General features: G+C 39.6%; 1 protein-coding gene across 2 annotated transcripts in view; it reads right to left on the bottom strand.

Annotated features, from left to right (window-relative positions):
- The window catches only part of rap1gds1 (RAP1, GTP-GDP dissociation stimulator 1), a 29,926-nt gene extending 5,303 nt beyond the window's left edge, over positions 1-24,623 (bottom strand). Inside the window, exons 1-9 of one of the 2 annotated variants that reach the window (XM_051428554.1) lie at positions 24,243-24,623; positions 17,703-17,810; positions 15,676-15,798; positions 13,952-14,077; positions 10,310-10,456; positions 5,539-5,667; positions 4,176-4,301; positions 2,649-2,792; positions 204-335 (exon numbers count right to left, since the gene is read on the bottom strand). In XM_051428554.1, coding sequence (XP_051284514.1) covers positions 204-335; positions 2,649-2,792; positions 4,176-4,301; positions 5,539-5,667; positions 10,310-10,456; positions 13,952-14,077; positions 15,676-15,798; positions 17,703-17,810; positions 24,243-24,246 — 1,039 coding nt within the window. In that variant the 5' untranslated portion in view covers positions 24,247-24,623. The remainder of the gene's footprint in view (positions 1-203; positions 336-2,648; positions 2,793-4,175; positions 4,302-5,538; positions 5,668-10,309; positions 10,457-13,951; positions 14,078-15,675; positions 15,799-17,702; positions 17,811-24,242) is intronic. The other variant, XM_051428555.1, reaches the window with a different exon arrangement.
- Between the last annotated feature and the right edge of the window lie 517 nt (positions 24,624-25,140).

Raw genomic sequence — 25,140 nt, 5'->3', positions numbered from 1 at the left:
CATACAAAATGTGTCCACCCTCTGTGGATTTATTTTTGTCATCCTCTCTTGACAAGACAAATATAAAAGTATCAGTACTGTTGTTAGACACAGCTGTTATTTTGCTGCTGCAGTGTCCCACTTTCCTACCAGGGATGATAGACATTTTGGTCGACAACTTTCCACTGGGACTCCCTCTCACCGCAACGTGCAGTAAAGCTTACCGTTGCGAGCAAAATTAGCGATGGCCAGAGCCCCGGCGAGCTGCAGCTGATGGTTGTGAGATGGAATCCAGGACAGGACCCTCTGGAAGACACTGCCCTTCCCTCCCTCAAACAGCTTCTGCATGGACTCGTCTACACAACAGAAGACAGACAGGTTATGGACAATGCTAGTCAATGTCAGTGACAGCAGGTCCTCACAGATACCTTTGTTGATAAAAATGTTGATGCGCTCATCTGACTCACTTCAACAATTACAGCATGCACACAGTTATAAGCTTGTTGAGAAGAAGCAAGGGCTTTGTGGACTCTTTTGCCCTGTGTTTAGCCTCTCAGGCGGGAATAAGGCAGCCCTATCTCCTGCTGGAGCTTACTGATACCCTATTCAGCCTGAGATGAAAACTGCAGACACTACTCAGGGCTGAGGGCTATCGTCTCTGCTTTAGAGTATTTCAGCAAAGAAAAAAATCATTCAGCCTCATTCTCACTTACAGTTAATATTCTCCTATAAAGACACTAAAATTGGACATCAGAGACAGAGCTGGAAACAGAGTCCTTTTTCTGAAAGGTAAATTGGTAAAAATGCAAACACAAACTTAAAAACTGAACCTACCATTTTAGTAGGGTTAGTGTATTAACAAGGTAAGACTTATATAGCATTTCTCTTTGTTTGTACTAATATATATATATATATATATATATATATATATATATATATATATATATATATATATATATATATATATATATATATATATATATTCTGATACTTCATTGAGCCCCCTGTGACATCTGAACACCCCTGTAATACAACAGAACTCTTACTGTTGCGCTATGCAATCATTTATGATGGTAGAAATGTACATAGGCAATTTAGAACATAGTTAGTTTGAACTTTGACGTACATATATCATATTACTATTATTTGGACAGATAGTGTGTTATTATTCATGCTTAGTGGGAATGATCATTTTTGGATCACAATTTTAATTTCCATTGAAATAACAATTAAAATCATGATTATGTGGAATTTTAGGGGGGTCTGCACCAAACCAATGTGTTTTCTTACTCCTTTCTCTTCTCTGGAAAACAAGATTTGTAGTCCAGGGCATCTCTGCAGCACTACAATACTTCATTATAATGCTGTTTGTCACATTTTACCTGTCAATATACTGCAGCTACTGTGATTTGGATATTGCACTTATATTTCTATTAATTGTGCTGCCCTACCTGAGATCACAATATCTAAGTAGTTTTTTTCAGGTATCTTCCTTTCTGCTCCTTACACTTTAAAAACAGGCTCATTACTTTAGTTTGAATGCATTTGAGGGGAACTGTCTTGTTTGTTGTTGTTTGCATCAGTGCAAGCCTTCCCAAGCGCATATCACGCCTGACAGACGTAACAAGTTGAAACAGAGAAGAGAGGGAGACTGGGTCCTGTTAGGAGTTTCAGTTAGCGTTGCACAGAAACAGCTGGAAGAAATGTCCTTCAGAGAAACCAACAGAGGACTTTTTACTTTGAGGACATTTCAGTAAAGAAAATGATTACTAGAGTATTTTTAATGTTGATTGTATCTGTACTTCTACTTGAGTAAAGAATGTGTACACTTTTGCCACCTCTGCAGATCAGCACAGACACTCGTCCACAGTGAAGCTGGCCTTTGTCATGCAAGTCATTAAAGACAGCAAACTATGAGTGATTGTAGTCCAACATGTTACTTGGCCAAGTCAGGACAAGAATTTAATAATCCCAGAATCTGACGCAGTGACTATAAAAAGAGAAACATATAATGTACTGTCTGTAGGATGAGAACAGAAAGAATGTTATCTACCATCTTCCAGTTGATTTATCGAGCACTAAAGGAACATGCTGACGAATCGTTGCGTAATCGCTCATTAGAAGCGTGAACTGAACTTGCTTTCACATACAAGAATCAAGAGCATGAACATCTGGTAAGACGTAATGGCTGCATATAGTCCACTATTTATATTTAGAACACACACTATTCTACTGCAATAAAATATTTACATAAAAAGGTTGAATTATTAATACTCAACACCAGCACCGGACAGAAGAGTGTGCACATATGAGCACAGGTTATATCTGCTGTCCATAAATTAAGTCAATTAGGGGATAATCTTCTCCAGTGAAGCCCATTTGGCTGCAGGATCTGTGCTGATAGAGTTTGAAGACAGTATGAATTTTTAATTACTGTTACACAAGGTCCTTTTTAAGTTCAGACTCAGAGGGAATTGGAACATTGGCGCCTGTGCATGCAGTCTGCTCTGAAACTGGATTAATGTGTGTTTTTGAACTCTTATCCATCCTAACCCTATCTGAAAATACATTTTACTGTTCAATATTTTTTATGACAGAACAACGTTATTAGGTTTGTGGTATAATTATTCATAATAAAGCATGAACTGGACAAGTCCTGAGGTGTTTACCTCCCAGCAGCAGGAGAACCATGAGGTCAGAGGCAGTCTTGAGCTGGGCGATGTCCTCCTCTCTCTCTCCGTCTACGGTCTGAGCCACCACATCCAGGAGACACTCCACCAAGCCAGCCTCCACCAGCTGCAGCTTAATCACATCTGGCAGGGGAAGCAATGATGAGATGTTAGAGAGGACCACAGCGAGCAGCCAAGTCTAAAACACACCGCTGTTGCAATGCAGTGGTGCATCATGTGATGTGGATGCAGTTAGAACACACAGGACTGACTGGACTGCACAGCAAATGAAGCATAACAATGGGGTGTTGGTTAGTTAGTGCAGTTTTATTTATTCAGAAAGTCTCATTATCCATCCAAATGTAGACGTTTAACCAAATGTATGCAAACTTCCATCCACTACTGTGAGGCCAGAATGAGAATTTGAACACATTGAGATAAACAGTTGGTGGCGCAAATTCAGTCAGGTGCCATTAAACCATTGCAGAAGGGAGTAACAAGGTGAAGATTTAACTGAAAATTCATCAGCAACAATTATGATAACCAATCATTGGTTTTAGGCACATTCTTTTTAAATCATTGGTTACACATTGTCATATGTGAATATTATCTGTTTTTCCTAGCCTTGTGCAAGAGTTGAGTGAATATCTTTTTCTTTTTTTTATGTTTGCCAGACAAAACGAGACATTTTAAGATTTGAATACACTGGATCTGAAAACCTTTAATGGGATGACAGTTATACAGTTCTATATAAGTTTTTAGAATTTGTTTTACAGTTTTTCTTAAAAAGCACTTTGATGCAAGAACTCCATCGTAAACTGCTCTAAAATGAAGCACTAAAAGTAAAAACAACAATCTTAAAATTTGTCATTACATTTCTGTATTATCCCTGTTTTAACACCACACCACAGAATAAGTGTTCAGTCTAGAAGCATAATGAACAACATGCAGTGTGACAAATATAAGATATGGAGAGAGAGCAAGGTTTCTCTAGAGTAAGAGTTAAGTAGGACGTTGTCCTGGTGACTGACTATGTAGGAGCACCCAGTGTGCCTGGAATGGTGATAACAACAGGCAGTAAGACGCTCTCTCTGCTGATGACACACACACACACACACACACACACACACACACACACACACACACACACACACACACACACACACACACACACACACACACACACACACACACACACACACACACACACACACACACACACACACACACACACACACACACACACACACACACACACACACACGTTTGAAAAAGAGCAGCTGAGCAAATGCAGGAGCTGTCTGCCATGACTGTGCAGTTAGCAGCTAGCCTGGAAAGCATGACTCACACTCAGGATAATTTACTACAGAGTAGGTGGACATGATTTTCATCTAAAGGCATGAGAGCACTGCAGTCTCTCACTCTTTTGTGTTTTAATCTTCAGACGCCCCATACAGTGGATAATGGCCTTTTGTAGAACGTAATAACGGTAAAAAAATTAAATAAAAAAGATCAAAGGAAAATTACCATTTTCTGCCAGTGGAGCTAGAACCTCAAAAATCATTTCCTTCTTCTCGTGCTCCGTCTGCTTCTGGAATAGACGCACCAGCTCCTCTGCGATATTGGTGGAGGCAAACTGCTCTTTGCTGGACTCTGAAAATAGCAGAGGAGTATCACAGGCATGCCATGAAAGAGAAGAAATCCTCTCCTCGACACAGACATCCCATGTGCATTCCATTTAGGTTAACAGTTAGTCTGCGTATGGGTGAAGGCCGTTCTAGGCCCTGCAGTAGGAAATGTGAACCACGTTTCATTTTATTTGGTCCACCTGAAATTACAATTAAGTCGAAACTCGTGTCACAATGATTCTCAAATCTATTCATATTTTGTTTGTTGTAGACAGACAAGAGTTTAGTGACAGTTGTGTTGAAGATTTAGCATGTGGCATCTAAGCTCACTGACATTTGAAATATACGTTAGCAGTGCAGTGTGCAGAGCTGCTGTTGTTGTTTCAGTATGATGTCAAATCTCTTTTTGTTTATTTTAGCTTTAAGCCTAATATTCTGTTATGACAACTGATATATAAGAGATATAATATTCCATCTGGAACAATAGAGACTATATAAACACAAATCATTATTCTTGGAAAACTGGTTTGACCCTGGAATGGTGGTCGTACTACTACTGGATCCTGCTGTTACTATTGGTTGTATCTGTTTCTTCTCTAAACAGAGTAACTGTGATGTACATGCCTTATTTCAGAAAGAGGTGGTCTCTGTTCCAAAGAGTTTTCTACTGGAATGACCTCTAACCAGACCTGGACTGGAGGAAAATATGGTGTCTACCTTCTAAATATTTTATTTCAAATAAAGTCAAGTAGGGGTCTTTTAAAATAATTCATTGCTTTTATCCATCCAAGTTATTTTTGCTATTTTGTCAACCTGCTCCAGAAGACTTATGACATTTATTTATTTTGGTCCCCTTTCTTGTTCTTTTTGAAAATATATGTGCTTTTATTTCCCCGTATGTTGTTTCAGATTTTATCCTTTTATGTGAACATTTTCGATCCTTCTTGCAAAATCACACATCCATAAAACAAACTTTTCAAATTATAAACCATATTTTTTACATTTTGAAAGTGGAATCTATAATAATATCATATTCGAACATACATAAAATAAGAAAGAAATATAAACTTTACATTTATTTATGTTACTTCTATTCAACTGTACTAAACCAACAGTTTTAATCACACGTTTCCACACAGACCATGGTGAGCTGATTCTGGCAGACCAAACTGACAACAGCAGATAAAGTTGATCAGCTCTAGGTAAGCCATTAATGACACTGCTCACCATTTTGGCATGGTTGGTAGGTTTGTTATACTCACCGAGCTCAGCCAAATTCCCAAAGGCAATTAAACACATTTCTGTCAGGGCAGTGTTGTGGGAATGGATGCCTAGCAGCTTCACCAGAGTGGGAATCACACCCATATTGATCAGCTGGGCTTGTAAGGAATCTGCAAAAAACAAACACACAGAAAGACGGGCAGTCGATCCGTTGTTTTAAACATAAGCTGAGGAGATCAAGAGAGGCATTTGCCAATTTGCTAAACTAAATTAAACTGTGAGAATTTGTATAAATCTGATTTTATTTTATTTTTCATTATCAAAGTTTAAAACACTTTCCCTCACTTCCATGAAAAGTTAATACCTTTAAGGGACATTAAAGTGAGATGATGGCACTTATGAAATAACACATTATTCCCCTTAAAAATGAAAAGATAACTAACTAGCAATAAAACAAACCTTTAATCAATACAATACAATAACTACAGCATTAAAGCCTGGTCACACCATAGAGTGGTACAGCAACATTAATCTGGCGACCAAATGCAGAGATTCTCTCTCTTATCTTCACTGTTCCGTCTACTCCTCGACTCCTTCATCATTTTTTTCAAAAGATGTAGTTATACCATTAATCGCAATCACGATTTTGGCTTCGCATAATTAATCGTATGTGATCATCCAAGACATGTCTGTTTAAAATGCTCAGCTCATAAGAAACTCAAGCGCTTCCTAAACAACCAGCCACTAGCTGATAAGCTACGACAGCTTCCTCCATTTTGGATTACCTGGCTCTCCATCCACCCAAAGTTCAGCATGCTTATGATAAAAAATTAGCAGTTATACTTTGCCCCCATGAGTGAATCCACTAATCGCGGTAATTCCACTGGAATTAATCGAAATCGCTGCAAAATTTCAGGCCGTTTAAAACGCTGGTGTGACCAGGCCTTTGCTTAGTCTGTTAGGACCAGTGGCTTATAGTGGCTAATGTTAGCAAACATTAGTATTCAGTCTGTTCTCGGTTTGTGCTACAGTTACACTAGGTTTAGCATTCATCATTATCATGTAATTAGAATTTGGCTGCTTAAACTGGGTATTCACACTGCCTTAAGTGTATCTGGACACTAATACAGATACAACAATTCTTGACACAGGAGTATATGTTTACAGTATGCAACACGGCTGGGGTTGGGTCAATCGCAACAACAATTAAACCCTTAAAATGGTGAATTATTATTTAATGCAGGTTTTACAAACCTGCTTTAAATAGTAATTCAGCCACAACCTGGTGTCAAGGCCCTCTCTATGACAGAAGTGAGTGTTAGAAGCAGCCAAGTAAATTCCACATTCCCAAAACCTTAAAAGAAGTGTAGATGCATTTGCCATTTGATGGCAAGTAGTGGTAGAGCTATTGACGCACCTGGAGAGCAAAAAGAAAGATTTTAGATTTTATACAAAAACCAGACTGAATGAATGAATGGTGGAGGAAGACACAAGTGGATGAGCAGAACAGGAGCAAAAAGAAGAGAGTCTGATTAAAATTCTTAAGAACGTACCAGGACAATCTTACAACCTTAAAGCAAAGTAAAAGTAAGAAGTAGAAAAAGCCAACAAAACAGAAGCTACATGTGTACAATAATTTAGCTTCTACAGAGAATTTTACATTGTGTGCCCTGAAATCACATAGAATGGAAAACCTGATGAAGGGCCTTTATGACACAAAGGTGCTGTTCTTCCAGTGCAAAGTATTTTGGAAAGGCAGGTGCCGAAGGGATGGAAAAAAGCCATTATTAGCCAACTACATCATTTCTCAGACGACTTTTTGTCCCATTGTTTGAAATTAATCCCACTGATGTATTTCTACTAAATGCTACAACTACTTGCTGTTCTATGGACCTTGACATAAAGAGAAATGATATGTGCTATTAGGTTACACAAACAAACTTGACTTGAGGGCAAAAACCATGAGCAAAATACTCATTATTTCAAGTGTGGTCTGATCTAGTGTTTACAATATGTAGTGAGGGATCACTGTTAATCTGTCAATTATATATATATGTTTACACTATCAAATATCAACAGAGTCACTTTAGTGTATTAATCCAGCCCTATGATCATTAAAACACGATGGTTGATTTTATTAGCACACAAGGAGCAATCCATGCCATGTGGTTATCAAAATAAATCAATAAATAAGTAAATAAACAAAAAAATTGAGCTATATTGTTATAACCTCATACACCACAGTGGATTATCCCACGTAGCTAGATAGTAACTATATATTTTCATCACTGGCAAACTCATAACTGATTTGACTTTATTTATTACTGAAAATGATTAGATCCAATTCAAAAATTCTTATGATAAAATATAAATAATGACCAGTACCTTTTTAAATTCAGCAATATCTATATATGTAAGACTCCTCATTAGGAATTATATGTGTACTGTAAATATTTGAATTCCATGGTTGTGACAGGAATATCTTAAATATGCTTGTGTCTTTTTCTTAAGAGATTGCTTTTAACTGACGCAGCTGATTCAGTGTTAGTAAGTGGGGAGGTGTATCAACATTAAATGGGTATGAAGAGTCAGCGAGACGCTGAAAGCTGCTGAAAGCTGCAGAAAGCCACAAAAATTCATCCATTCTGTTAGCGCAACCTGAAAGCTCCCATCACCCAGCCAAAGAGATGAAACCATCATCCACTGCCAAAAGACACCTTGGCAGGAGGTCTGAGTCTGTCAGATCACATACGCACTGCTCTCAAAAAGCCTCGTTATCACAAAGACACAAACTGCAGCATAGTCCAGAAAAAAGATGTATGAAGGGACACAGCGGAGGGTAAATTCACCTTTTTCAACTGGTAAAGACCTGTCATGTCACATCATGTCCATTTACAGTTAGGCAATAATGGAGATACATTATGAAGATAGACATATGGAAGATAAAGCGTACTGTATGTAAACTGGGATAACAGCAGGATTAACTACAACCTTTTGTTTTTCATCGTCCTCTTTAAAAAATGGGATATATTTTTGTTTGTCTGTACAAAGCTAAAGAGATAAGGATAACTTTTTACAACTACTTTTTCCTACTAGATTGTTGTATAAATATATTTTCATAATCAAACATTCATTACATATTCACTCCATTTCAAGAGCGAGAAGACTGATATTAACCTCATGTCTGCGTGACAAGTACAGAGCTAGAGTCAGGATGGGGTTAGCCTAGCTTAGCTTAAATAGTGGAAGCCGTGGGAAAACAGCTAGCCTGGCTCTATCAGAAGTACAGAAATACACCCACTGAACACTTTTAAGCATCTCATTTGTTTCATCTGTACATGAACAGAAACTAACCAGACTAAGAGTATACAGCCATGCTAGCAGATCTTTGAGGCTGTACTTGGGCACAGCTGTGCTTTGAGCTAAAGGCATCTTGAGAATGATGACATTCTTTCAATGACAATGCTAACATGTTTAGCAGATAATGTTTACTAGGGTGGGCAGCAACATTTGCTAATTAGCACTAAACACAAAATACAGAGGAGTCTGATGGGAATGTTATTGGTTTTACAGGTATTTGGTCATAAACCAAAGTATTGAACAAACACAGATTATGACCTGATGATGGGGCTAGATGAAGAGTCAGACGATCACCAAAGTTATTACAATGACCCGTCGTAAGTCCCGCCCCTTTTTGCTCTGTGCTCCAATAACAGTTGAGCAAGCCTCAGTCAACTTCCTCCTTTCCTGTACTTAGATATGCTATATGCTAGGCTAATCTATGTTGAAAAGACAACCACATTCTGAAGAAGGTTAAAAGATAAAAGTGACACATACATTCCCCCATCAGCCATAACATTGTGACCACCTGGGCACCCTGGTGGTCACAATGTTCTGCAGCTCCATACCAACAAACTGCTCTGCACTGTGTGTTCTGACCCCTTTCTATCAGAACCAGCATTAACTGTTTCAGCAGTTTGAGCTACAGTAGCTCGTCTGTTGGATCGGACCACACGGGCCAGCCTTCACTCCCCACGTGCATCAATGAGATTTGGTCACCCCATGACCCTGTCTCCTGTCATTGGCTATAACTTAAGATGTAACTATATTGTTTTTATTTTTAAATATCTTCAGAATGTGGTTGTCTTTTCAACATAGATTAGCCTAGCATATAGCATATCTAAGTACAGGAAAGGAGGAAGTTGACTGAGGTTCGGACCAAGGTTCGGACCAAGGTTCCACTGGCAACCAGGCTTGCTCAACTGTTATTGTAGTAAAGCGCAGAAGGTCCGGGACTTAACAAGGGTCAATTCATCCTGAAGGAAAAATGAAGGTTTCAACCAAATTTCATGGCAATACATCCAACAGTTTAGGTATTTGAGTCTGGGCAAAGGTGGAGGACAAATAGACCAACGCTGTCAACCCTAGAGCTATGTTACTAGTATGACTTCAAAGCAAGGGGAGGAACTAGCTAATGAATATGATCTACCTGCTGAGTCTATTAACAATACAAACTTACAATAGCCAGGTAGAGGGAGAAAGGGTAATGGTACTATGAAAGCTTCCTGTTAGCAAATATGAGTTACTGCAGATTACCTCAGAGGTGAAGTTGGAAAAGCAAAAGAGAGCATGGTAGAAAGATCAAGAGAAAGGTAAGGCCAAAAAAGAAAAGCACAGAATCTTCTGGTTCAGTTCAACACTACTATCCCCTTGACAAAAAATAACGTGACATCGTCTGTGTATAAGAAATAGAACATCCGCTCATTAGGTGAGATTAGTTAACAGTTGTTCTTGGGGGAAGATGGTCATTACCATTATCATTGCTATAGTTCATCAGCATGCCACAAAAGACAGTCAAGAGCTTCTCATTTTCCGGCTCAGTATTTTGGGAGAGGGATTTAATGTGTTCAGCTACTATCTGAGCCCCTCCTGCCAGGTCAACTGCACTCCTGCCCTCATCTGCAAAACAAAGAGGCCAGGACACAAATCAACCACAAAGCAAAGAAAGAAAACTAAAGTAAAGAAAAATAACCACAACCTGGAAAATACATATGAAAGCAATGTTAATAAGCAGTAGAAAACATACAAATCAATTCAAACTAAGGCTATAAAACAGTCACAAAGCTGAATAAAAGTGTAAAGGAAACAATTATGACCACAACTATATGACATAAAATAAATCCAAGTTTAGGTCCTGTGTGTGGTGAATAGGGATTCACATATGGTTCATAGTCCATCTGATAAAGGCTTTTCATTATTCAAATCCATTAAAGAACCTCGTTGGATTTCTTCAATGCCACAATTGACACTGTTGGCCATAATTAATCCCTTTTCTCATACAATTACTTTCCAGAGCATGTGTGGCAACAGAATAAAGCTAAAGCTTTTGCTGCACAGTTTACTAATTACATTTATTCTGTTGCAGCCAAGAATTAAAGATCAACACAATCAACAAGAGCAAAATCAAAAACAGAAAAGAAGCTTGAATACACAGACCACTGACAATGGATATGTTTGGCATAATCAAGCCTTTGTGTCCAATTCCAGACATGCCTTCGAAGACCAGTACACTTTACCTTTGAGAAACAATAAATGCACAGTAGTGATGATTGTCTCTCTGGGAGGGCTTTGTCTGGTAGAAAAGCTGCCAAAGGAAGCGTTACATGAGTCAGCCTTCTCAGTATCAGTGCGTTTGCTACTTCCATTCACTCGTGGCAGCATGCCACGCCTGAACTCTCAGCAACATGCCAGTGCCATGCGCATATAATATTTCCTGTTTCTGTACTGTTCACATGAAGCTGCTGTTGATACTGACTCAGAAATGTGAATGCAGTGATTGTGAAATAGGATTTAAGAGATATTCAGGTGACAGTCCCAGCAGGAGTTTGAGTAGAGTGGCTTGTTCTAAGATGTGCTAGCTTTAAGGGTTAGATTTTAGCTATGACTAGTCCTTAGCTATCACAAACTTATTAGCCTAGGTGACAGTTGCTTGCTATAATCTGTGGCACAACAGGTTAAAACAGCACCGCCAATGGAAAGTGGCATTAACCAATATTATTTCTGCCTTAATGTCTGTTAGTTATGTTCATGGGATAGAAGACCTTGGGGAAAGTGAACAACATACTTATGTGTTTGACTAATTCAAGGGCCAATTCTCTGGTTTTGAAGGTCTGAGAGAAACACTGAAAAGTCAAAGTTTGAGTTGGGTTTGTGTTGCGAGGACACATCGGCAAACAGACATATAACTACAGTGTGGTATATAATTATCCATAACAACAGTGCCCTTGAGTATCTCGACTAGAGCCTGACCGATTCATTGGCCCAAAATTGTCCATCCAGTCTATATGTACAGTGTGGACTGTGCGTGTGTGTGTCTCTCAGGTGGCATATACAGGAATGTGGGGTGCCGGGGCAGTTGATAAAACCATCAAGTCATTGTACAACCTGAGCAAGAGCTGGGTTTACTTTCTCTGAAGTAACTCAAAATGTCTGGCGGTTGTTGGACTCTGCAAAGGACAGCATCAACCTGTGAAATACAGGGTGTACTGGGACGGTTTGAGTGTGAAACGGCTTGGATGAAGGTCAGCACCCCTAAGTCTGAGGCCATGCTACTCTGCCAAAAAAACGTGGATTGTTCACTCTGGCAATCCAAAACAAGCTGATGTCCCAAGTGAAACAGTTGTAGTATCTTGGGATCCTATTTACAAGTGAGGTTTATAAAGTAAGCTGAACATGAAGGTGAAGCTCTCGGTTCACCTCTACTATGGTCATGGGGGGTTGTGACTGACAATTTTTGTAATGTCATAAAACGGACAATCAGACAATCACACAACCACTCCCATACCTTTAAATGTGTATTGTTGACTGCGACACCATCTTCAAGTACAGAATGTCCCTAAGTGTGCGCTGTTATCCCCATTTCTACCATTCATTGCATCAAGACTACAAAGACAAGCAAAATTATTCCTAGAGGAAGACTGGGGAGGCAGTGGGATGCAGTCAGGAGGATGATGGTTGGCTCCTCTTCTTAATAATGATGTAAAAAAATTATGTCTGAATATACACTACGTTAAAGATTCAGACTTCAAAATATTTAAAGAACATTTTACAAATATTGTGAGATAAATATAACTTTGGTTTGGTATTTTGTCGTGTTATCAAATGTAAAAAATGATCTGAATGATAAGGCCTTTGAATCATTAAAACATCATATTATATTAATATTTTACAAAGGAATGACATATGCTACAAATCACAGCTCTTTCAAATGTGGCTATTCAGCCAGCATACTGTACATAACAGAGCAGTACAGTTGAAGCAGTTTTCAATAGATCCTCCTCACCTATTTATTAAAGCACCTGAGCCAACATCTCCCATATTACATTGTGTTTCTTTAAGGTGGTGAGCAGCTGCTTCCCCGCACTCTCCCAGTGCGTCTATCATAAAACCATGCCAGCTTACCGAGACCCCCCTCCACTCAAACAAATGTCACATCCCACTAGATTCCACAGATGCCCAGCTTTTCAACAAGAGGAGAAACTATGCACCAGAACTGACAGCTGTGATTAAAGCCTCTAAAGCTGGCGGCAAAAATCAGGCTTAAACTCGGCTGCTCTTCCCTGAGGTCAGTACTCAAATACTCCACTGGTACATTCACTAATGAAATTTTGTAGAGCACATGTCTACAAGGTGCCAAGTGTCACATTTTCAAACACAATAATTTTATTGTCATATAAACAGATATCTTAGTTTTTAGGCTGCATATCACACATGATTCTTAAAATTAAGAGTACATTTACCATAGCCCCTTCCTTTATTCCAACTTCAATCACAGAATAAGCAAATTCATGTGTTACGTGCATTAATAAATATATAAATGTAGGTGGTCCATCAGCCATGTCCAGTTATATTGTTACCTCATATGCAACTTGAAGCCTTTTACCTGCAAATGAGCATGTACATGAAGGTTTAGAACAAGAACTCATTATGTGCAACACATTTGCACAGTAATATTTCATCTGTGCCTCTGCATTGCATGTTGTATTGTCATTGTGAAAATATAATTGTGAGTTGTGTGTTAAGTGGTGTTGATTTGCATTGCATGGTATTGTCACTGTGTGTATTTTTATGTGGACTACATTAATACAGAAGCTAATGTGGTTCCAAATAAACGATTAGCCTCAATGTAAGAGGAAATTCAACTCAAGTGTTCCCAATAACAGACAGCGAGGCAACTGTCGAGTCCTCTGCGAATGCAGTATTTCCCTGCATGCAATGCTATAACCCTGTTAAATGTCTGGGTAGATGAAACACATGGTTAAACATCAAAGCTTTGTCTACTGTAGCCCAAAAGCTGCATCATTTTTACGACTTACTTTCTATTGGCACTGTGGTGGTGATGACAAGGCTCATGAGGGATTCAGTGTTCCCTAAGCAAAGCAAACTCCTACTTACGGCTGTCATAACAGATGTTGCCAAGAGCTCGGCCAGTCTGCAGTAAAACCTCCTGGTCGGTGGAGTTTAACAGCTGAATTAGAGGAGGGATGAGGCCAGCTTCAACGCAGGGACTCCGCATGAACTCTGAGAGAGGGAAAGTTGTTGGATAACAGGTCAGTATAAAACTTCCTTAAGCGAAACTCACTTAAGGAAGTTAGGAGTGTCTTTGCTACATTACTCACATTTTTCCTACAACTGTAGTGATAGAATCTGTTGAAAATGTAGGGGGCCTACATGATCAAGACATGCAGTGCATTGACAAAACAAAGAAACTGCAAATCAACAAGTAAAAACATCAAGAAACAATCAATATAATCTATTCCTCCTAAGCATGCTTGAAAACAAACAGGTGAAAAGGAACATGGAGTAAATCTGACATAACTCAGACTTTCCTCAAACATCTATAAACATCTAAAGTCACTAGATTTATGATTCAAGTCTGTCCTGAGTTCACATAACCTCATCCTGATCTTGATAGTTACCCACCCAACAGTCTCAGAACCCATCAGCTATCTGACTGTAGCCTCTGTGGGCAATGGTCAATGTTTTGGGGCTTCTTGTGCAGCCAGCAAATAACACATCAGATAACAGATGAAAGATAACAGATATCTGGGCCAAGACTTCATCTTCTGAGCACCATCATGGTCTACAATCAAATAGCCGAAGCATGCACCGTTTACCTGCATGCAACTAAAGCTTGCTCAAGCATGATTGGTCAATGGAAATGGAAAACAGACTGTTTCCAATACCAAAATCTTGTCCCTTCCCTCCAGATTGAGCATTCATATGTAGATATCTCTTTATAGAGACAACCCACCCAGCTGATGTGTAATGCTTTTTAACAAACGTTACAGAAGGGATGAGGAAGACAAAAAATTAAGTGATTACCCGCTGCTGTCAAAGAGACAGTTTACAGTTCCCACTTAAGCTCAGAGTCACCATGTTCTCACCAGTGACCCTGCTGTAATCGTACTGGATCATCTGGGTTTAAGTGCTAATGAGACACTATTCTGTGTTGTGGTGGTGATTTATGTTAATTAGCCAAATATGTTTTTACATTAAATCTTGCCTGGTGCAGCTTTAAACAATCCAGTCAGTTCAAACTGTCACCGAGAAAGGGAGTTGTCTTTAGCCCAGCAGTCACTTGGCTGCTCGCAGACATTTCCGGAAGCAGTGACAGATAAATGCCAGCGGGTTGTTGCCAAGCTTGGCAAACTGCTGGGGAGTGATCATTAGCTGCAGTCTTGCAAGCTGCTAAAAACCCATTCATTATCCTAACCTTTTCTTGCCCCAAGTTCTATTCATGTCTGCTTTTTTCCTACTTTAAAAGCTTCTCCTGTGCTCACACAGAGGCATTATGGAAAATGGAAGCTCTCTGACACTGCACTTATGCAAGGTTTTGAGTCCTCACACAATAACCTCACAGTCAGTGACAGCTTAACTCTGAAATGCCAAGGAGGACTGTTAACACTAGCCCTAGTCTGAAATGGCCTATCAATCATATTACATGTTGCTGCTTTATCCCTCAAATATTTTAATTATAGAAATTATAATGTGCTCATGAAGAAAACATACAAACAAAAAGGATGAGAGCAAGAAAGTGTAAAAATGTAATACTGACGAATGGAGGAACAGAAAGTCAAGATGTTCCTGGGTGGATGGACTTGGAAACCGAACCTCACCATTTTTGGCCACCTCAGCTATGATGTTGGCTACTTTAGGGGTGCATGAAGACTGGGGGTTTAGCAGGGTGGGGAGCAGGGGAAGGACGCCCATCTCTTGGATCTTCATACTGGCCTCGGTGTCTGCCGGAGAGAAAGGATTTTAAATCACAGGAGCAGAAACATGAGTACAAGTACAAAGTGCCTAAATATTCTCAGTATCAATCAATGTAATATCACAGTATGTGACATTACTTCAAGTCACCTGCTAACATCACTAAGTACAGTTTTCACACATGCCATTGTACCTATTTTCATTGTAAATTAATGCATTAAACAAATACTTAAGACTCCATGCACTTGCACTGCACTTGTTCATTCTTACATGCATAAATATAATGAATCCAGTACAGTCCGACTGAAACTGAATTTTTTAAGCCAATATTGAGAATTTAAATAAAATCTGATTGTAATCTATCAGCAGATAATTTTTCTTTTTCTACATCAACGCAGGAACAAACATTTTTAATAAGGATTCTAATTACCAATACCAATATATCTGCAATGGTAATGTAATAGTAATGTAATGGTCACAAAGTCTTGCAGGTTTATGTGCAAGGTGGGTCTAATAAAATCTTGGTTGCGATCTGCTTCAGAGAGTACAATATATATTCTAAAGGCATGTACGATTGTGCAATGAATGCCTGAATCACTGTGGTACACTGTAAATAGGGGTGGGTGTTATTTTTTGGGATTTTGGCGATAACGATAATCAGTCGATATCCTTTAAAATGTGATTGGAATTGTCTGAGTTAGGGCTTGTGTCCACCAAACGCGTATTTTAGCGCTGAGAGCTCAAAAACTCATTTTCCGAGCGCCCAGCGGTGTTAAAAATTGAACAGATTTCAACTTGAAGCGCTCTGATCGCTGCGCTAAAAAAGTCTTTTTGAAACTAAACCATTTCCATGCCAGAGAGGTAGACCCACGTCTCGGCACTAAATCATCTGAAGTACCGGTAGCTTCAGGGACTGGAGGTGTTTGCATTTTCTCTCTACCATCACAACGCGCTGCTAAACTGTTGCAAGGGGGATGCTAGCGAGAGGTCATGTGATCACGTCATGTGATCACGTAGGCCCACTAGTGGTGTGACTGAATCCTGCCATGCTATAGAGAGCGTTAATGCACCGTGTATTAAGTGGATGTGAGGAGTTCCAGCGTGCGTTTCAATATTTTTGGCGAAGTAATTTAAATACTCCATAATGGAAATTTGCACATCGTCAAAACGACGAAGATATTATCGAAAACGATACATATATATATATTAAATATATAAAATGAATGACATTCCCATCACCCACAGCTGTACTTTTTGTTTGTTGCTAATTAGGAAATGTTAGCATGCTAACATGCTATACTCATGGTTCACTGTTCACCATCAAGGCTAATTATACTTTTAAAATGTCAGAATGTTAGTATTATGATTGTGAGCATGTTAGCATGTTAGCATGACAACTTCAGCATTTACAACACAACAACCTACAGGCACCATAGTGTATTGACATCCCAAAGGCACACCCTAATATTGTCAGCGACTGCCCCACATGACACAGTGTATGAAAGCATTTACTGGGCTGTCCATCAAAAACTCTCAACATGATATGAAACAATAAATGACTATTAGACTGAGCCAATATAATGGCACAGGTTTAGAAACAGTAATGACTGCAGTTTAGAACAGATCAGCTAGGGGAGATTTGCTCATTCAGCAGTGAGAGGTCATTACCTGACTGTCTGACAAACACTGTCACACTGGCCAGCTTCAGGCAGACACCAGCAGCCACAGCTGTCAATGGCCCATTAGTATATATTTACATTTCTTATATGAGAGCAATTCAGATATGATTTATCAAACAGCAGGCCACAGTAATCAAATAGAAAATATTACAGAAATGCCACTAGGTCCAGAGTGGGCAGAATGAGAGACTTTTCTGGAAACCTTAGAAAAGGAGGTAATGATTATAAAACACACTAAATCAGACTCTACTCACTGTTGTTGGCGAGTGCTTTCAGCAGGCAGTCCAGGCAGCTCTCCACGCTGTCAGTGGCGCTGTCTGTAGACGCTAGCTTCAGCTTCTCCAGGGCTTCACTTAGGTTGTCTGAAAACACAAACATTTAATCAACAAAAGCTAAAAGGTTTTTAATTTAGGGAGATGATAGTGATGAGCTGAAGATGACACAGGGGGAAAGAGAGCCACGAACAATCTGGTGTTAGTCAGTCCTTGGGTATTGGGCTGCAAAGCACGTTAAACATTGGTCCAGATAGCACAGACCCATGGTAGGAATTAGTGCCGGTTTGTTTTCACACATGAGAATCATTTTGAAATGTAGAGCTGGAAGAACAGAACAAATGTTTTAAGGTAGACCACAATTCAAACACCCGCAGCAAATGTACCAAACCGTTAGGAAAAACTATGGCTGCATAATTAAACGACATATTATCAAAGTCCCAAAATGGCCAAGTGCAATATGAGAATCACAGAAGCAGCAATTTTTTTGATAAAGGAAAAAGGTGCAACCAAACAGCTGTATAATGAATAATGAAGTACTGTATTCTGAAGAGATATCCTGGACTACATTTCTTTATAACACTACACACACTTTTAAATAATCATAATAGTTTTAAATTTTAGTGAAAAAAAATATTTATATTAATAATTGTGCAGAAACAATCAATCCCACAGTAATTGTTAATCATATTGCAACATCTGTCAAAATAACCACAATATCGGTACAATGCGGGCATAAAGCAATTTCGAGATTTATATCACAATTGAACTTTTGTCTCCTTCAAATATTTGTGTGATACCTTTAATATTCCTAGAACTCGTTTTTTTTCGCTTTCTTCAAATCCGTAACTTCATTAGGAATATGTTCTCTATATTTCCAAGACAACCCTGTTGCACCTCCTATGACCACATATTAGATAAGCCTTTATCATTCAAGGGTATTATAGCAACCACTTATAGTGCGATGACGGCACTTTCACCCTCATCCATTTCTGACATAAAATCTCAATGGGAAGGTGAACTTGGGGAACCCATTTGTGACGAATCTTGGGAGACTGCCTTGAGCAGAGTTCATAGTTCATCAGTCTTTGCAAGACACGGGTTGCTACAATTTAAGACATTGCATCGCATCTATTGGACTAAACTCAGACTGTCTAAACGGTTTTCTGATGCAAACCCGTTATGTGGTCAATGTAAATGCAATCCAGCATCACATACACACATGTTCTGGTCTTGCCCAAAGCTAGATCATTACTGGGCATCCATGTTTGACACAATGTCAGGCTTCCTGGGACAGCCAATTTCACCACGGCCTTTAGTTGGGTTTTTTGGGGTTGCACCTGATCATTTGGGTCTAACTAGGGCACAATCAAGTAGTGTTGCATTCCTCACGCTGCTGGCCAGACGGCTGATTTTGATCGAATGGAAGGACTGTAAACCCCCAACATTTACACACTGGGTCAAGGAAGTACTTTACTTTCTCAAACTTGAAAATATAAGATACTCTCTGAAAGGATCAGCAAAAAACTACAATAAGATATGGGGACCTTTTCTGGATTATGTCAAGGCACATATTACACTATCCTTAGACTAAGTAGAGACATATACTCCGCGGCATAAGGTTGCCATCAGTCACCGTAAGGTTACTACAACTTTTAATCCGTGGTCAACCCCTCCCCTAAATGTGATTTTTTTTTAATTTATTTATTTATTTTTCTTATTGTCTCCTTTTTTGTACACTTACACTTCTTGATCATTTATCATGCTTTATACTCTTATTACTTTTCCTTTTTGTCTTTTGTGCCTTTATTGTAAGTCATTTACTACAGTCAATGTAAAATATTTCAGATATGTTCAAGATGTAACATCCAAATTGAACTGAAATAAAAAGAATGTTAAAAAATAATAATAATCACAATATCAATATCTACCAGCCCTAGGAAAAGCCTCTCCAACTGAGCCAGTGTGAAAAGAGGTGTGCCAAATAATATTCCAGCATCTTCTGTAGCTCTGCGACAGACTGGCAACATGTCCAATGTGTGCTGGGACATGTTCCAACACCCTGCGACCCACAACAGAATAAGAGATGGGTTGGAAGGATGGACTATCTTCTATCTCTAGTCCTTCAAGACTTTACATTTGATATTAATTTGCCACCAGCCACAAATAAACATTACGTTTTAATCTACCACATTGTTCATGTATCTATAAAGTCACAGGTCAAAGGTTTTACTCTGCTAACTGTTGGAGTTATGATTGTGAATTACCATTTCGGCCAGTGAGGAAATAAATGCACATTGTTCTACAGAGAGGGCTTTTTACATTCCCATCACATAGTAGGGCACATGCTTTCATGTTTTCAGAAGGTTTGTAGACCAGTGCCTCTCTGCAGCACTACAGTACTTCATTATAATGCTGTATGTCACACAGTTTACCTTTAACAAAAACCTGTAGCTTCTGCCATTAGCATATTTCATTTGGCCATACTGCAATTTTAATAATATTTTGATTAATTGTGCAGCCCTAGTGCTATGTCATCGTTGACTATCTGTAGGCCGCAGCAGATCCACTCACTGGCATATAGCACATGAAAACAGAGAGGCACACATGTTCCACTGGCAAATACAACTCCCCACTGACATATGCTACTGCTTTGGTAAACAACACATGCTGTTCCACTGACATATAGCACTTCTTACATTAAAATGGAACATTTAGAGATAATGCAGACTGGCCTGTAGCTTGCATTAATGTCAAACTTTGCCCATGGCTATGCTCACTAGTATTACCGTTGATGCGTAACCACTCAGAGGTTATCTTCCACTCTAACAATATGGCAGAAATATGCAGTATCATCACCTAGTTAGGAGGTTAAATGGCTTTGGTGTAGGGCTGTCCTTGATTTCCTAGTTAATTCGAGCCAATACTCAACTAATTGTGAAACATATATTAACAATCAATATTAATGTGATCATTTAAATATGTAGATTTTAACAGCAGCCTGTTAAATGCTAACAGTGGTAATGATTCTGAATGTGTCAGAACAACCACCAAGGACACTGAATATTTAGTTCATTTATTTCATAAGGTAGCCACACCCAAAAGCATACTTCGGCTTTATCGTCTATTTTACTCTAAATTGAACCATTATTTATTAAATGAACATTATAATGTTTGGAAAAAGACTTTAAACTAGAGATTGAGACCATAAACTCATGGAAAATGTCCTGAAAGTGAGAACCCTGGGATAGCTAGCCCATCTCAAAAAAGCTATGGGTAAATGCATCCAAGTTGCATTCAAAACAGATTGAAATCTGATTCTCAAGAGTTGGTTCCGCATCCGCCTCTCTGTAGTCTTTACACCCAACTATAAGTATGTCAGAGATCTGTGGAAATAGCCTCTACACGGCTGATTTCTGTGATAATGGCAGCTAGTTACACATAAATTAGCACTCCTTTCCTAGAACAAAAAAAACTCATTCCTTTGTGATGAAAAACAGCCATTTCATCACAATCTTAGAGAAGGCCTAACATTCAGTGTTACAAAGAGGCGAGTGACAGTTCACTGGTTACAATTAGTTAAAACATATAGTGCACCTTTTTTATGTAACATATGCCAGTCGAGCAGCATACTATAATCAAAGTGGCATAGCACTAAGAATCAGCAAATGACACTAAAACGAGAGTTGCATACCATCAACCACTTCCTGATCTCGGCTTCACTCTGCAAATGGTTTCATCTGTCTTCCTCTCTTGTCCAGAAATTCACTCAGTTTCTTTATCAGCTGCACGACTGATATTTTCCCCGAACCGCATAAACACTGACTGCTAGGGATGGGAGTGAGTACTCGAGTACTTGCCTGGACGTCTGTATTCCTTCAACGTATCGCGTACATTTAGATCTGTACACACACACAGCAGCAGATAACATTCAACGCTTTCTGTCATACATCACTCATCTGACATTACAGACACAACATTTAATGTGCTGTTTGGAGGAATTTCAGAAAAATAGACAACATGCATGTGCGACAGCCGGTTGGTTCATTAGCTATTTGCTGACTGAGCACAAGGAGAAAACAGCAGAGACAGATAACAGGCAACTTCTCACCACCTCATTTGCTAATGTTAGCCACCGGAGTACGAGCTAGTGGAAAAGATGTATGAGGAAGGTGTGGTGAAATTCAGAGCTGACCTGCAAAGTGCCGAACGAAATCAACTGTTTAGCTATAGCCTACGGGCCAATGTGGCTGCAGATGGAAAAGTAAGCCAGCCACAGCTTTTTTACCAGCCAAATTATTACAATACTAAAATATCGTAATGTCTGTGGTGGTTTTCTTCATGTTGGCTAACCTCTAGAGTCTGTTCAGAAAGGTACCCTGACCCCACATTGTCTCTTGGGTGTTCAATACAGACCCTGTTCTTACATTCGATTTTTTTTTTTTTTGCACGTACTCAAACATGGAACTTACTTAATCCCTACTAATTGCTACCTACGACTGGATTTTTCAACCTGTGTGATGGGGCTACCGAGCTAGCTTCTTAAAAGCAACCGATAATATAAAGAACCTGCAAGCCAACTGTAGCTAAAACACCTTCTCTCCTTGAGTTTATGGCCAGCTCTTCTACTGTATATCTCTGCTCAAGTGTTTGTCTTTCTTCTTCTCTTTACTCCATTATGAGCACTATCAATCTGCTGCACTGCCAGCCATGTTCACCGCAGAAACCCAATCAATGATTTATAAGTGCTGCACATCCATCACATGCTAAAAACGATTAGGTTATCGTCCCTGTTATTCTTATTAATCAGTGAAAGAAACAAATCACAGGTTGTCTACTTTTTCCTCCTAACATCATATGGTAGTGACTACTCTGGGCCCTATTCACACACGTTTAACAGAGCTGCATTTTGTGATATTAGACAGAGATCCAGTGATATCTCTTCACTGAGTCTATATACACACACCTATTTACAGTCTGATTTTACTAGAGCACGGCAACTAGAATTCACTCTAGTTACTCCAGAGGCTGACACGCCATTTTGTCTTATATTTTATTGATCCTGGATAGAGAATACAATTTATTTTAAAGATCCCTTCCAGAGATGTATGCCGACAAATACACACTTTTACACAAAAGAAAGTCTACTTTTAAAATCCTAAAAACTCATCTACTCCTTCTAGCTCATAAAAAAATCCACAATCTCTGCTGGACACAAGATGTCTCCTCCTTCACTGTGAAGTCCATTCTCAGTGGATGTGCACTGGTGGATTCAAGTTTCTACATCACACTGTACAAGTTGATACTGGACCAGGACTGACTTCCTAACTAATTGTGATGTCACAAATAATGGTGGTAGGCCCCACCCCTTAAAATCTGATTTTCAATGATCACAGAGAAACTCTCCACTTTCAGCAGATGAATGTGAAAACATCCTTCTAGTGTCAAACTCTGCGCATACATCATTCTGTGCAGGGATGCTCAAACATCCAAATTGGGAATTTTTCTCAACTGTCATTCCAGCATTGTGCCTACAAACCAGGTAATAATGATAGATTGCATAAGGATTGCAGGCACTGTTGCAGTGACCTGGTTGTTGCACTACACAACCCACACATCCATCCCCCACGATAGCTGTCCTACATCAAATGACAACATAAGTGATCCATCCTGGGATTAGACCTTGTGAAATACCTCATAAACTGTCAAACAAACACTGCTCTAGATGCCATTCAGGGATGCCAGTGGCTCATGTGAGCACTGGTTTTTGGAGAGGTGCTATTTAGTGACTCTGCATGCTTTAATGTCAGTTCGTAATAAATTGCATTCAGAGCCTGCTACAGTAGTCAGGCCTGTGCTCAAACAGTAAGTTACCAGTGTATACCTGCCATCAATAACCAGCAGAAACAGTGACATTATGGAGAGCAGTGCAGTATAAACAGCAACACAAAGTGGGCTGCTGGATCCTATTGCATAACAGCTGTGGAGATGGAGGAGTGCCATCTACACCACCAACAGCACTGCCATTTCAGGGGATGCACACTCATTTAGCAACTGGGACCTTCAAGCCATTTCAGGTCCCAGCTGAATTACATCGGGCGAGGGCGAAGCCAATGCATAATATTTTCAGAGCAAGCACTGCTGAAAGGGGAAAAATCCCGAGCGGAGAGTGGATGGAGAGTCAGGGCAGCTACCCCACCCGAGTACTGAGGCTGACACGCACACGCACGTACACACGGTTTAGCTACAGTCAGCTTTTCATCTGACTCACTAACGATAACGTTACAGTGAGGAAACAGAGAGCTACGAGCGTAAACACACCGGGAGAGTGGCATTAACGCAGGATAAATAACGCCAACCACATACCCTACGTGGCTGCTTGCAGGCGTTTTCATTAAAAAAAAAACATTTTACGCTTTAACTAAACCGTCAAAAAAAAAAAAAAAAAAACACTCACTTCTTGTTAGCTAACTCGGCTCAGAGTGAGCTGGTTAGCTAACCTAACGTTAGCCGTTTACTCACCCATCTCAGCAGTATGTTGCTACGGAAAATAAACCGGGGTGTTAAGCTCTCCGGGTCAGCTGGAAACCGAGTCGAACTAGCCGGAGGCCCCGCTTTCTCCACACTGTTCGTCCCTTAAACCGCCTTAAACTGGTGAAGTTAGCGGGTTTAGGTTAGCTAGCGAACTAGCCAGTTAGGTAGCGACAGCAGCCACCGGGCCGGTCGGGCAGTCCCGCTCAGATGGATGCTGCTGTACAGCGGCCTGTACACCGGCTTACTACCACGTTAACACATCTGACTTCCTCTCATATCCACACCAACAGTCGGGACCTGCTTGCTGGCGCTCCCCTGGACGACTGGCTCAGTCTGACATGCCCCAGTCAAGCCGGCAAAACGGAATTAAGAGTAAGACTTCCGGTACAACCTTCAAAATAAAATCTTTGATTTAAGGTTTATGGGACACATCGCTGGAAAGTGGCAGCCTAACACATATCTGAAAGCGCAAGCAATATCACTATTTAAAGCTGCAGTAGGAAATTTTAGAAAAAAAAAAAATTTGTCTTATTTGCTGAAACTTTCACTATATCGTGACAGTAATGTAAAAAATGTAATGTAAAAAATCAGGTTCCTCTGGCTCTACCTAGTGCTCCTAATGGTATTTGCAAGAATCCACCAGGCCTGAACAAAAACAACCAATCAGAGCAGAGAAAGCTAGAAAGACGTTTTGTGTTGGTGGCATGAAGATAATTGATTGTTGTGTTTCATTTGCAGCATTGGTATTTTAGGACCTGGGAATGAGACTCAACAATTAGCTATGTACTTGACCTATCTTATATTAGGGAAAACTGTCATAGTATAAAGCATAAAATATGATTTAAAGCAGTTAACTTTTTTATGCAATCAGAACAACACTGCTATC

This window comes from Dicentrarchus labrax, unplaced genomic scaffold, assembly GCF_905237075.1.
Source record: "Dicentrarchus labrax unplaced genomic scaffold, dlabrax2021, whole genome shotgun sequence".
Classification (NCBI taxonomy): domain Eukaryota; kingdom Metazoa; phylum Chordata; class Actinopteri; family Moronidae; genus Dicentrarchus; species Dicentrarchus labrax.
This window is presented reverse-complemented; position numbering and strand designations above follow the sequence as displayed.